The 15,196-nt window shown below is 40.6% G+C and overlaps 1 protein-coding gene across 4 annotated transcripts in view; it reads right to left on the bottom strand.

The window, feature by feature from the left end:
- Nucleotides 1–2,860, bottom strand: part of exoc6 (exocyst complex component 6) — a 76,746-nt gene extending 73,886 nt beyond the window's left edge. For 2 of the 4 annotated variants that reach the window (XM_061967138.1, XM_061967139.1), the window contains exon 1: nucleotides 2,660–2,820. In XM_061967138.1, coding sequence (XP_061823122.1) covers nucleotides 2,660–2,757 — 98 coding nt within the window. In that variant the 5' untranslated portion in view covers nucleotides 2,758–2,820. Of the gene's footprint in view, nucleotides 1–2,659 lie in introns of all 4 variants that reach the window. The other 2 variants (XM_061967135.2, XM_061967136.2) reach the window with 2 other exon arrangements.
- Between the last annotated feature and the right edge of the window lie 12,336 nt (nucleotides 2,861–15,196).

The raw sequence follows: 15,196 nt of genomic DNA, 5'->3' as shown, positions 1-15,196 counted from the left end.
CAGTTTGATACACACTTAAATAAATTGCCAGGATTAGCCAATTTGCTCAATTTACCTTTAACTCTATGTTATTATTAATAATTAATGATATTTATCTTTGTGGAAACACTGATCATCTTAACGATTTCTCACAATAAATATATATAGAAACAGATAAATATCAATATGCAACACTTTATTTTTATATTTTCTCTAAGTGCACATTTTTCAAACTGAACATTTTCAAATGATCACTTCTAAGACAGTCTTGTGAAATCCCAATATCCCATTTTAACTAGCTAGCCACTAACACTTTTTAACAAATCATGAATTACTTTGCACCATGTTTGTACGAATAATAAGTCATGTAAAATACAAAAGTCTCAAATTTTTAAATAAATCATGTCACACTTTGAACTGGACACCAAATCTGTTATCTGTTTCTTTATCAGTTAGTGAAGACCAAGTCTTTAAAATATTTTTTGGGATTTTCAAATTCTCTTTGAGTTTTGTCTCACTTAGAATTAAAAATGTCGAGCAAAGCGAGGCCAGCTTGCTAGTAAATAAATACAATTTAAAAATTAGAGGCAGCTCACTGGTAAGTGCTGCTATTTGAGCTATTTTTAGAACAGGCCAGCGGGCTACTCATCTGGTCCTTACGGGGTACCTGGTGCCCGCGGGCACCGCGTTGGTGACCGCTGCTCTAAGACATTCCTACTGGAAGTTACAGGCAGTTTTGTCTGAGTTTTCTTTCTAGGAGCAGTTGTGTCTGTGTTTTCTTCCTAGGGGGCACTAGAGCGCAATTTTGAGTTTTGGGGTTGGATTTTTTTATTAGATCGCAATTTTTGCCAGTGCTGATGTGTGTGTCCAGTTTGGTGAGTTTTGAAGCATGTTAAGGGGGTCAAAGAGACAAAAGTGACTGTTTTTACAAAACTTTTGTTTTGAAGGAGGAATTGCCAACTTCCTGTTGATTTTGGCTGAAGGGTGTCAATGTATGAAATCTAGATCTAAGTCAGACCTACATAGAGGTTTTTGTTTCATGTCTCTAAGGCATTCCTACTGGAAGTTACAGGCAGTTTTGTCTGTGTTTTTTCCTAGGGGGCGCTAGAGCACAATTTAGAGTTTTTTTTTTTTTTTTTTTAATTAGATGGCAATTTTCGCTAGTCCTGATGTGTGTGTCAAGTATGGTGAGTTTTGAAGCATGTTAAAGGGGGTCAATTTACAGCTCAAAGAGGCAAAAGTGACTGTTTTTACAAAACTTTTTGTTTTAAAGGAGGAATTGCCAACTTCCTGTTGATTTTTGCTGAAGGACGTCAATGTATGAAATCTAGGTCTAAGTCAGACCTACATAGAGGTTTTTGTTTCATGTCTCTACAACATTCCTACCGGAAGTTACAAGCAGTTTTGTCTGTTTTTTCCTAGGGGGCGCTAGAGCGCAATTTTGAGTTTTGGGGTTTGGTTTTTTTTATTAGATGGCAATTTTCGCCAGTCCTGATGTGTGTGTCAAATATGGTGAGTTTTGAAGCATGTTAAAGGGGGTCAAATTACAGCTCAAAGAGGCAAAAGTGACTGTTTTTACAAAACTTTTGTTTTGAAGGAGGAATTGCCAACTTCCTGTTGATTTTTGCTGAAGGACGTCAATGTATGAAATCTAGGTCTAAGTCAGACCTACATAGAGGTGTTTGTTTCATGTCTCTACGACATTCCTACCGGAAGTTACAAGCAGTTTTGTCTGTGTTTTTTCCTAGGGGGCGCTAGAGCGCAATTTTGAGTTTTGGGGTTTTGTTTTTTTAATAGATGCCAATTTTTGCCAGTCCTGATGTGTGTGTCAAATATGGTGAGTTTTGAAGCATGTTAAGGGGGTCAAATTACAGCTCAAAGAGGCGGCGGAATAATAATAATATAACCTTACAATTACAATAGGGTTGTCCCAAAGGGACATTGCGGTCCCTAATTATTTGGGAATGTCCGGCGGGCCAGATTGAAAAGCTTAACGGGCCGAATGTAGCCCCCGGGCCTTAATTTGCACACGTCTGCATTAGAATCTAACCACAAGGCCACTGAGCTGGCCGACCCCTACGTTATACTTTTACTTTTTTGGGCCTGCGGGCTTGTCAATGTGACTGGGAAGTGGAAGTAGTCAACTGAGGGTAGAGTACGCTTGTCTAACCACTGCCGTCAATTGAGAAGGCAGTGGAAGACTGGCACAAGCAATTAAACAACATTTATATTATATTACTCTTCTATTCACACTGTTGCTTGGCAAGAAGACAAACCCCCACATTACCAGGGTGCTGATTATTGTTAGCACCGTTAGCTGAGAACAGAATGACAAGGTGTAAAGACCACACCCACAAATGTAAATGTTTACATTTTGACGGTTCACCGGTCAACTGTGAATGCACCGATTCAGCAAATGTACGTATAGGTCCACTTTGGTCAGATACGCACCTATTAGGTCAACGTTGATTCAATGTAACCCTGCTAACTAACACGCCAACGATGCTTATTTCCAACACCGTGTAGAGGTCGGGCTAAACCTGCTAGTACTAGCTGGCAGGTTGCTAGGGCAGCTAACGGGAAACTAGCTCACGAATACAATATCCAGTGAATGAAAGCTCACATAACGCACTAAGCACTGCGAACTGCATTGGCTTCCTCAGAAGTGATGTATTCTTACCGAAGCGTGGGGCCGACGCAAGCCGTGTCGGTACTCTCAATTTCCTGTAAAATCCGTTCGTGCTCCGTTATAGACTCCATGGTTGCATTTTCCGCCATGATTGTTTTGTGTGTATTGTGCTTGTAGGGCTTTACAAGGAAGTGTAGGGCCTTTCCTGTAGGTGGCGCAAGGCAGCCACGAATAAACCATTCATTTAGGGACCGAGCTTTTTGTGGTTGAATCCCACGTCTTTATTTGCGACCTTCCTCGTTATTTATTCATACATATGTCGAGGGCTCGCTCCCACGCCTCCATGTGGTCAAGGATCACAAATCTACGATTTGGGAATCGAGGAGTGTCCAACTCCACTAATGGACATTGGAGTGTTACTTTCAAAAGCAAAATTAAAGTATTGCTAGAAACATAATTTTATATGGGACTTTATTGTATTATATGTATAGTACATGTTCCAAAAAGAAAAAAGCATAAAACACCACCAGAATTAGAGATACTACAAGTCAAAGGGATGAAGCTTAGTGTTACGCTCATGACTTGGTGTAACTCAGTGGTTCTCAAACTTTTTTTGTCATCCCCCACTTTGGACAAGGGGGAGTTTTCAAGCCCCACCTGCCCCCATTGCCCCAACAGAGCGCTAATGCCAAGCTTTAACATTTTAAAATTTATTGAACATCAAGTTGTATACATTCAAACTCAATACCATAAAATAACATTAAGTTCAATAATAAATAAAATAACTGTGCAGCTGTGGTATAACTTGCATCAAGTTCAATAATAAATAAAATAACTGTGCAGCTGTGGTATAACTTGCATCAAGTTCAATAATAAATAAAATAACTTCCATCAAGTTCAATAATAAATAAAACAAAAGTATTATAACTTGCATCAAGTTCAATAATAAATCAAAAAAAGTGTTATAACTTGCATCACGTTCAATAATAAATCAAAAAAAGTGTTATAACTTGCATCAAGTTTAATAATAAATAAAAAAAAGTGTTATAACTTGCATCACGTTCAATAATAAATCAAAAAAAGTGTTATAACTTGCATCAAGTTCAATAATAAATCAAATAAAAGTGTTATAACTTGCATCAAGTTCAATAATAAATCAAAAAAAGTGTTATAACTTGCATCAAGTTCAATAATGAATCAAAAAGTGTTATAACTTGCATCAAGTTCAATAATAAATCAAAAAGTGTTATAACTTGCATCAAGTTCAATAATAAATCAAATAACTTGCATCAAGTTCAATAATAAATCAAAAAAAGTGTTATAACTTGCATCAAGTTCAATAATAAATAAAACAAAAGTGTTATAACTTGCATCAAGTTCAATAATAAATCACATAAAAATGTTATAACTTGCATCAAGTTCAATAATACATCAAATAACTTGCATCAAGTTCAATAATAAGTCAAAAAAAGTGTTATAACTTGCATCAAGTTCAATAATAAATAAAACAAAAGTGTTATAACTTGCATCAAGTTCAATAATAAATCAAAAAAAGTGTTATAACTTGCATCAAGTCCAATAATAAATCAAAAAAAGTGTTATAACTTGCATCAAGTTCAATAATAAATAAAACAAAAGTGTTATAACTTGTGGCGACTTGTCCAGGGTGTACCACGCCTTCCGCCCGATTGTAGCTGAGATAGGCTCCAGCGCCCCCCGCGACCCCAAAGGGAATAAGCGGTAGAAAATGGATGGATGGATGGATGTTATAACTTGCATCAAGTTCAATAATAAATCAAAAAAAGTGTTATAACTTGCATCAAGTTCAATAATAAATCAAATAACTTGCATCAAGTTCAATAATAAATACAATAAAAGTGCCACTTTGCAATCTTTGCAAAAAAAAAAAGGAGGAGCTATGCATTTGGCAAGACAGGGCAAGTGACAGCACTTTCCCCCAGGAGAGCCACCTTGCTTCACTGTGAAACAGCACGGCTGTATGATCAGCTCCCATTTCCTCACACAGTGCAGAGAACAGTCGCGCTTTCAGTGGTCGTGTTTTGATCAAATTTACCGCGCTCACAACATCTGTTAAAACCTCATTGAGTTCGGGGCTGAGCTGCCTTGACGCGAGTGCTTCCCGGTGAATGACACACTGTGTGCCCGTCAGATTTTTGTTTCTCTGCAGGCGCTTGCTCTGGTTCGACGACATTTGAGGTGCGAGTCACAAATGTATATATTTGTGTAATTGTGATCCACACATTAGCCTGCTACCCATCCGCGCGAAAGTTTGTTCCGCTTAGCCCCGCCCCCATTAGTTACTGTTGCTATGTCTGTCAAACTTTCGCTCGTACCGAGAAATATAAAGCCTACGGTAAAAATATGTACCGGTAATTTCCATTTATTTATATAGCGGATTTCACAGACAGAATCACAAAGTGATTTACAGTGTGTATAGAAAATGAAAGCATAGTAAAAAAATAATCTAAGAATATAATAATTAAAAAAAAAAATTTAAAGTGAAATTTCCTCCCGTTCCTCGCGCCCCACCTGTCATGTCTCTATTCCCCACCAGTGGGGCGCGCCCCACACTTTGAGAAACACTGGTGTAACTAAACATTACCCTATAACAGGGGTCGGCAACCCGCGGCTCTAGAGCCGCATGCGGCTCTTTAGTGCCGCCCTACTGGCTCTCTGGAGCTTTTTCAAAAATGTATGAAAAATGGAAAAAGATGAGGGGGAAAAATATATTTTTTGTTTTAATATGGTTCCTGTGGGAGGACAAACATGACACAAACATCCCTAATTGTTACTGTTATTGTTTATATTAAACATGCTTCACTGATTCGAGTATTTGGCAAGCGCCGTTTTGTCGTACTAATTTTGGCGCTCCTTGAACTCACCGTAGTTTGTTTACATGTATAACTTTCTAGGACATGTTTTATGCCACCTCTTTTTCTGTCTCATTTTGTCCACCAAACTTTTAAGGTTGTGCATGAAAGGTGAGTTTTGTTGATGTTATTGACTTGTGTGGAGTGCTAATCAGACATATTTGGTCACTGCATGACTGCAAGCTAATCAATGCTAACATGCTATTTAGGCTAGCTATATGTACATATTGCATCATTATGCCTCATTTGTAGCTATATTTGAGGTCATTTAGTTTCCTTTAAGTCCTCTTAATTCAATTTATATCTCATGACACACTATCTGTATGTAATATGGCTTTTATTTTTTTGCGGCTCCAGACAGATTTGTTTTTGTATTTTTGGTTCAATATGGCTCTTTCAACATTTTGGGTTGCCGACCCCTGCCCTATAAGATGAAGGCAATTGCATTTTATTGATATTTGAAATGTATTCAATGTTTATAAATGAATATTTAAATACTCAATGTAAAAAAGGGAATAAATATTCAAAACAAGATCATTAAATTAAATCTAGTTTGGTTATGCCATCATGAGCGCAACACAAGGTTGTAAACGTTTCAACTACAATTCTAAATAAGATGTCAAAAGCAAACTGAAATCAAATACACACAGCTTAAAGATTGATCAATACTCATTTAAATTTAGTAATACATAAATATGATGATTTATCAAAATATAAAAGAAATATACCTGAACAGAACGCTCATGATGGTTACACCAAAAAGTAATGCTATGAATCAAGTTTTTCCAAGTTTTGGGGGCATTTTTATGCTATTTCCAAGCATCTCCTTTTCATTATCGTTGATTTTAAATGGTCAAACTAATGCATATTATATATGCATGCCCTAGTAAACAAAAAAAAAGTCATATTTATTTTGATTGTTACATTTTGAAGTACATTTGTGCAGGTGGGTGCGAATGTACCCATTACCAGAGCTGAGTGTGTATCCTTTGCGGAAGTCTTTATAAGGCCTTGTCAGTGACGTGTGCAAGGTGTATGCCAGCTGCGTCTTATCATAAATAAAATTGTAATAACTTTTATTTGGTCATTTTTGCATTTATTTTTCTTTTCGGATGTTTCCCTCTGTTAGAATCATAATTTTAAAGTGTGTTTATAGTCACAACCACGTTTACAAAAAAAACAATTTTATCGTACATTATTAGTAGAGATGTAATAATAAATAAATAAATGCTTTAAAATGTAATATCGGAAATGATCGGTATCTGTTTTTTTATTATTGGTACGTTTTATTTTTTATTTTATTTTTTTTTATATTAAATCAACATAAAAAACACAAGATACACTTACAATTAGTGCACCAACCCAAAAAACCTCCCTCCCCCATTTACACTCATTCACACTCATTCACACAAAAGGGTTGTTTCTTTCTGTTATTAATATTTCTGGTTCGTACATTATATATCAATATATATCAATACAGTCTGCAGGGATACAGTCCGTAAACACACATGATTGTGCGTGCTGCTGGTCCACTAATAGTACTAACCTTTAACAGTTAATTTTACTAATTTTCATTAATTACTAGTTTCTATGTTACTGTGTTTATATTGTTTTACTTTATTTTTTATTCAAGAAAATGTTTTTAATTTATTTATCTTATTTTATTTTTTTAATTTTTAAAAAAAGGACCTTATCTTCACCATACCTGGTTGTCCAAATTAAGCATAATAATGTGTTAATTCCACGACTGGATATATCGGTATCGGTTGATATCGGTATCAGCAATTAAGAGTTGGACAATATCGGAATATCGGATATCAGCAAAAAAGCCATTATCGGACATCCCTAATTATTAGATTTGTTGCTCTGTGTTATTTATACTGTTGTGTTTACTGAGAGAGGTGACGGCTCAGACACCAGGGGGCAGTATATACAATAATTTATTATATATAATAAATATATATAATAATAAACATTTACAACTAAACTATAGAAATAGAGTGTGTGACTAAAATACAAGAGTGTGTGTGTAGTGTAAGACTATGTGTGTAGATATCTGAAGTGTGTTACCAAGTGTTGATGAGAAAAGGCAGACAAGTCCAAAGAGGGCAAGGCAAAAGGGGTCCAAGTTCAGCGAGGGGTCCGTGGGGCAGAGAGAGACGTCAGAGTCCAGGGGCGAGTGAGGAGTCGGGAAACGAAGAAGGCAGTCCAAAACACCGGGGAAACAACGGGAGATCTCGAGGAGGGATGACTCGGGAAGGCAGGTACACCATGAGAAAAACTAAGTTCCCGCGACGATCCTTGGGTCCACTGGTCCTTTATTGATCTCGCTCTGATCAGTCGCAGGTGTGCAGATTGCCAGCGAGTGATTGCAGCTGGTGGCTGCAGCAGGGCGGAGACGCGCGCGGCGCGTCCCTGGATGTGCGCACCCGTGGGCGTGTCCCGAGGTGCGCACAGACGGATGAGCGGCGTTGGCAGGAGCCTGAGCCGTAACAGTATCCCCCCCCTATGGACAGATTCCAGATGTCCAACATACTCACGAAACAAGGGAGGGTGGAGGGGAGAACTGGTGGTGGGTCGCCGGCCCCAGTGTCCCCGAATCCACCGAGGACGAGTCTGATGGCGGCGGCGAGAAGAACGCCGCTGAAGCCGGCGAGGCGGGCGACCAAGGGACGGCCACCATCTTGGCCGTCGGGAAGGCGGACGTGATTGGCGCCATGGTGCGTCTCGCCGGAAACGAGGATATGACGTCGGCGGCGGCGTGGAGGAAGACGTCATCGGCGAGGCAGGCGTGGAGGAAGACGTCATCGGCGAGGCAGGCGTGGAGGAAGACGTCATCGGCGGCGTGGAAGCGGCAGACGTCATCGGCGGCGTGGAAGCGGCAGACGTCATCGGCGGCGTGGAAGCGGCAGACGTCATCGGCGGCGTGGAAGCGGCAGACGTCATCGGCGCCGTGGAAGCGGCAGACGTCATCGGCGCCGTGGAAGCGGCAGACGTCATCGGCGCCGAGGAGGGCAGCTGAGGAGCAGGCCGAGGTGCTGGAGTCGGCGGAGCAGGCCGAGGTGCTGGAGTCGGCGGAGCAGGCCGAGGTGCTGGAGTCGGCGGAGCAGGCCGAGGTGTTGGAGTCGGCGGAGCAGGCCGAGGTGCCGGAGTCGGGGCCAGCCTGGGAGCTGGTGGAGACGTGGGGGCCAGCCTGGGAGCTGGTGGAGACGTGGGGGCCAGCCTGGGAGCTGGTGGAGACGTGGGGGCCAGCCTGGGAGCTGGTGGAGACGTGGGGGCCAGCCTGGGAGCTGGTGCTAGCTCAGAGGCTAGCCTGGGGACTGGTGCTAGCTCGGAGACTAGCCGAGGGGCTGGTGCTAGCTCGGACGCTAGCCGAGGGGCTGGTGCTAGCTCGGACGCTAGCCGAGGGGCTGGTGCTAGCTCGGACGCTAGCCGAGGGGCTGGTGCTAGCTCGGACGCTAGCCGAGGGGCTGGTGCTAGCTCGGACGCTAGCCGAGGGACTGGTGCTAGCTCGGACGCTAGCCGAGGGACTGGTGCTAGCTCGGACGCTAGCCGAGGGACTGGTGCTAGCTCGGGCGCTAGCCGAGGGGCTGGTGCTAGCTCGGGCGCTAGCCGAGGGGCTGGTGCTAGCTGGGACGCTAGCCGAGGGGCTGGTGCTAGCTGGGACGCTAGCCGAGGGGCTGGTGCTAGCTCGGACGCTAGCCGAGGGACTGGTGCTAGCTCGGGCGCTAGCCGAGGGACTGGTGCTAGCTCGGACGCTAGCCGAGGGACTGGTGCTAGCTCGGACGCTAGCCGAGGGACAGGTGCTAGCTCGGACGCTAGCCGAGGGACAGGTGCTAGCTCGGACGCTAGCCGAGGGACAGGTGCTAGCTCGGACGCTAGCCGAGGGACAGGTGCTAGCTCGGACGCTAGCCGAGGGACAGGTGCTAGCTCGGACGCTAGCCGAGGGACAGGTGCTAGCTCGGACGCTAGCCGAGGGACAGGTGCTAGCTCGGACGCTAGCCGAGGGACAGGTGCTAGCTCGGACGCTAGCCGAGGGACAGGTGCTAGCTCGGACGCTAGCCGAGGGACAGGTGCTAGCTCAGACGCTAGCCAGGGGACAGGTGGTTGCGGCTGGGAAAAGCGGAAGACAGGTGGAATTAGTCTGGCAGAGGGTAGCCTGTCTTGGTGCAGCTGCGCCACCCCATCAGCACAGCCACCAGTACTACCCCCCCTCTCCGAAAGCGGATGCCAGACGCTTCTTTCTGGCTGAGGAACAGTCACTATGGGTGGGAGGAGGGTGTCCAGGCGACGGGTAAATTCCTCCTTGCTTATCTTGCTACTGAACATGCCTTTCCAAGACTGCTCGGCAGGACAAGACAAATCCTCTGGTTTGAAGCGAAAAAAAGAAAAACACATGGTGAATGGGGCAAGAGGCAGAAAAAAAAAAAAAATTCACAGGGGCGGAACTAAAGTCACTGGGGAGGGGCTAAGGAACTGTGCCGTCAGGTCCTTTAATAATTTTGGCGGGAACTTACTGTTGTGTTTACTGAGAGAGGTGACGGCTCAGACACCAGGGGGCAGTATATACAATAATTTATTATATATAATAAATATATATAATTATAAACATTTACAACTAAACTATAGAAATAGAGTGTGTGACTAAAATACAAGAGTGTGTGTGTAGTAGTGATGGGTCCGGCAACACCGATGCATCGGCGCATGCGTCGAGCTCATAGAGCGAAACCCTGTGTCGGTGCGCGTATCGCTTTTAGAAAGTCACGTGACCGATCATGAGCTGTTTTGGTCACGTGACCGATACGCGAACTGTGTCGCACTGACGCCTCCTCTGTGCCCTGTGAGCGGGTCTTTTCTACAGCCGGAGAAATAATAACTAAGAAGAGAAAGCGTCTAAAATTGAATACGTTGGAAAAACTTTTTTTTTTTTTTTTTTTATATAAAAATGTGTAAAAAAATAATAATAATAATTTCCAGGTCCACAAGCATCCTCATTCACAACACGTTCTCTTAGATTTCCATGTTATGATACATGTTCACATTATTTATTGACTGTATCTAAAAAAGACAAAAAATATATTTTTATTTAAATGAAGTTATGAAATAATCCTAAATGAAATACAATGACTTGCTTTATATTATTGTATATACTAGGTCAATGGTTCTCAACCTTTTTTCAGCAATGCACCCCCTGTGAATTTTTTTAAAATTCAAGTACCCCCTAATCAGAGCAAAGCATTTTTGGTTGAAAAAAAAAAGATGAAGTAAAATACAGCACTATGTCATCAGTTTCTGATTTATTAAATTGTATAACAGTGCAAAATATTGCTCATTTGTAGTGGTCTTTCTTGAACTATTTGGAAAAAAAGATATAAAAATAGCTAAAAACTTGTTGAAAAATAAATAAGGGATTCAATTATAAATAAAGATTTCTACACCTAGAAGTAATAATCAACTTAAAGTGCCCTCTTTGGGGATTGTACTAGACTAGAGCTCCATCTGGATTCATGAACTTAATTCTAAACATTTCTTCACAAAAAAAAAAAATCTTTAACATCAATATTTATGGAACATGTCCACAAAAAATCTAGCTGTCAACACTGAATATTGCATTGTTGCATTTCTTTTCACAGTTCTTTTTGACAGACATTTTAGTGACAACCCTGAGCTTGTGTTTCACGGAGTTTATGAACTTACATTCATATTTTGTTGAAGTATTATTCAATAAATATATTTATAAAGGATTTTTGAATTGTGGCTATTTTTAGAATATTTTTAAAAAATCTCACGTACCCCTGGCATACCTTCAAATACCCCCAGGGGTACGCGTACCCCCATTTGAGAACCACTGTACTAGGTCATAAAATCAGTGTCAGTTGAGTCGGTCCATAGGTTGCCTGTAGGGATTTTTAATGTCCAGCAGATGTCAGTATTTAGTGACACGGTATCGACACAGTATCAATACAGTTTTGCAATGTGTCGAAACGCTTCATGAGGCTTCATCAACCCATCACTAGTGTGTAGTGTAAGACTATGTGTGTAGATATCTGAAGTGTGTTACCAAGTGTTGATGAGAAAAGGCAGACAAGTCCAAAGAGGGCAAGGCAAAAGGGGTCCAAGTTCAGCGAGGGGTCCGTGGGGCAGAGAGAGACGTCAGAGTCCAGGGGCGAGTGAGGAGTCGGGAAACGAAGAAGGCAGTCCAAAACACCGGGGAAACAACGGGAGATCTCGAGGAGGGATGACTCGGGAAGGCAGGTACACCATGAGAAAAACTAAGTTCCCGCGACGATCCTTGGGTCCACTGGTCCTTTATTGATCTCGCTCTGATCAGTCGCAGGTGTGCAGATTGCCAGCGAGTGATTGCAGCTGGTGGCTGCAGCAGGGCGGAGACGCGCGCGGCGCGTCCCTGGATGTGCGCACCCGTGGGCGTGTCCCGAGGTGCGCACAGACGGATGAGCGGCGTTGGCAGGAGCCTGAGCCGTAACATATACACTGTAAACCAGTGGTGTCCAAAGTGTTGCCTGGGGGCCATTTGCGGCCTGCAGATATATTTTTTTTAAGTCACACATACTCAAAAGGATATTCAAAAAGAAAATAAAACTATAAAAAGTGGAATAAAGAAGAAAACAGGTGAAATGTAACGAGAAAAAGCTGAAATTTTTGACTCTAATAACACAAAGCTGCCATCCTGGCTGTTTTTTTTAACACTGTCATTGCTCAAAAAATAATAAAAAATCAAACTCAATGTTGTTAAAAATGGGACCCATTACCTCCCTGCTTGGCACTCAGCATCAGGGGTTGGAATTGGGGGTTAAATCACCAAAAATTATTCTCGGGCGCGGCCACTGCTGCTGCTCACTGCTCCCCTCACCTCCCAGTGGGTGATCAAGGGTGATGGGTCAAATGCAGATAATAATTTCGCCACACCTAGTGTGTGTGTGTGACAATCATTGGTACTTTAACTTTAACTTTATGAAGTATTGACATATTCAAGGCTTCAATTACTTCACATCAAAAATTACACTTTGAAATATGTTTTTGGAAAATAATTGCACATTTTCTGTTTTCCATATAAAAACAAAGTTTTCTTTGAGAAAAATGGCAAAAAAACAAACACATGAAAATGTAAAAACTTTTAATCAATGGATAGATCTAAAGTTGTTTTAGAAACATAAGCGTTAAAGGTAAAAAAAAATAAAAATACAATATACTGTATATATATATATATATATATATATATATATATATATATATATAACACTTTTTGGGGAGGGGCACTTTTGGATCCTTAAGAATTTCAATTGGATTGATTTTAAACTATCATTGCTCAAAAAATAATAATAAATTAATATTATGAATTAATTATTTAAGATTTCAATTACTTCACATCAAATATTCTACTTCGAAAAATTATTTGGGAGAAAATATTGCATATTTTGCGTTTTTGCCATAAAAATCTGGGTTTTGACAAAAAGAGCATAAAACGTAATAATAATAATATTAACTTTATCCTGACAGATAGACCCTGAAGTTTAACTAGAGATTTAAGAGTTTGATAAAAAAAAAATAAAAAAAAAAAGATTATAATAATATAATGTATGACTTTTAACATTTCATTGACTGAGACCCTTGCAGGTCCCCAGAACCAAACTTCAGGGGAGTCGTGAAGGTTAAAAAAAAAAATCTATATTTTGTATTGGTTTTGAAAATGTAAAGTATCAAAGTGGCGTCCGCATGCTTTGATTTTAAGTGTGCGGCCCTCAGTGGAAAAAGTTTGTAGACCCCTGCTGTAAATAATGTACTTGAATTAGCAGAGTACTACATACATACTTGCTTGTTTATTTTTTGTGTGTTATTTCTAAAAATGGCATACTTTTTTGTGTATAATACATACGACGTATCAGTTGGGGTCTCTGCTGGAGCTGTTGTCCCCGCGACCCAATTCCGGATAAGCGGATGAAGATGGATGGATATCAGTTGGCTACTGTATGTATTAAATGAGTCATTTAGCACAATCACATATCTATCTAGCTATGTATTATTATTCTATACATAGTTTATATATAATTTATTGCTTCATATTCTACTATACAAATACAAATAAACCTATTTTAATTGGATTACATTTTTTGTTCTTTGCATTTTTTTATCAAATAGAAAATAGTTCACATTTTAGTTTCAGTTTTGAGTAAAACGTACAATTGCAAATTGTGTGCTCATATTGCATTTCCATACCTTAAGGTGGTTCCTAGAGGAAGAGTCACAGATTCTAGTTCTGCAAAAATATTCCCAAAGACCTTCTCCTCCGCTTCATTGTCATCTTGTCTTTGACAAGGGGGGTCAGGCAAAGCAGCATGGACCCTCTTACTGGCCATGTCTTGATTTAAGCTCTTTTAGTGTGTGGGACTAAAAAAATCAGCATACATTTAACCTAGACAGCAACACAAAGTGTGTGTGCTTTCTGAGTGTGTGTCACCTGCTACAGTCAGCAGAAAATGCAGCAACAGGAAAAAGAGACCTTGTGATTCACTTGAACTTTGAGTCCGACAAAACTGCAATATATGTTTTCAGCCACACTTTCACACGCAGTCAGCATTTAGTGATCCTATATAACATCAGGAATGTTTTATTCTGGGATTGGGTACTTCACATGTGTGGACTTCTTTCCACAAATCAAAAACATGCAAGTTTGAACTCTATGCACAATGGAATTACGCAGTGAAAATATAAATATTCTGCCATATTTGTAAAAAACAAACAACATACTCTTGTTTACCCTGGCCTCTTTTTGTTACTGCTTTCTTTATCTGCTTATTATTCATGTTTTTCCATCCCAATTTTTAAAATGTGTATTCCTATGCTTTCCTCAACACTGCACAATCCATACAATGCCATTTTGTTTACTCCTATTTGCCTATCAGTATTTATATTTTGCCAATATTTTGTTTTCTTTACAGAGATAGTGTAAGTGTCACATGTAAAAGCTGTAGAGTGACGGAATTATCAGTAATAAATATAGAAAAGTATAGTAGGGTTAGTTCTGCTTCTTCTATTTCTTTTGTACGTGTTAAATTGTGCGAATGCAACCATGAGATGTTTCCTAAATGTAAATTATTAAAGTAAATCGAACACACTCACATTCGTATGATTAAACCATGCTGCCTGCACGAAGGTCAAGGCCCTCAATCACAATCCTGAACTGAACATAAAAATCCTTTACTGCCAAAACTGACATTGGATCAATTCTGTATTTTAACAGTCTAACTACACAAATTGTGACAGTAACTTACACCACCGGCCACAAAATGTCCATTGGAGTCTTAATGAATGTGAATTTATTTTGCACATGAATTAGTATTATGTATCACTTCTTTAACTTGGGGTAGGAATACAAACGATTGACCACAGACTTACGACAACAAGCCGAACGTTAGGAGGTTACGTAATTGTTGCCATTGGTTTGTCTGACTAGTGCCTGTCTATTATTTAGCTATATAACTTATTGGGAAACCTTCATAAAACCTTCAGGAAATGTCCAAAATGGCATGACGTACAGATCATTTAAGTTTTGGGGCTGATACGGAACATTTCTACGTTATGTTATGTTATGTTATGAGCTTCTGCGTGTGTGTATGCCAGTGACCCCGCCTCCACCCACAGAGACAAAGACAGTGGATGACTGACAGAAGGCTTCACT

This window comes from Nerophis lumbriciformis, linkage group LG11, assembly GCF_033978685.3.
Source record: "Nerophis lumbriciformis linkage group LG11, RoL_Nlum_v2.1, whole genome shotgun sequence".
Taxonomy (NCBI): Eukaryota; Metazoa; Chordata; class Actinopteri; order Syngnathiformes; family Syngnathidae; genus Nerophis; species Nerophis lumbriciformis.
This window is presented reverse-complemented; position numbering and strand designations above follow the sequence as displayed.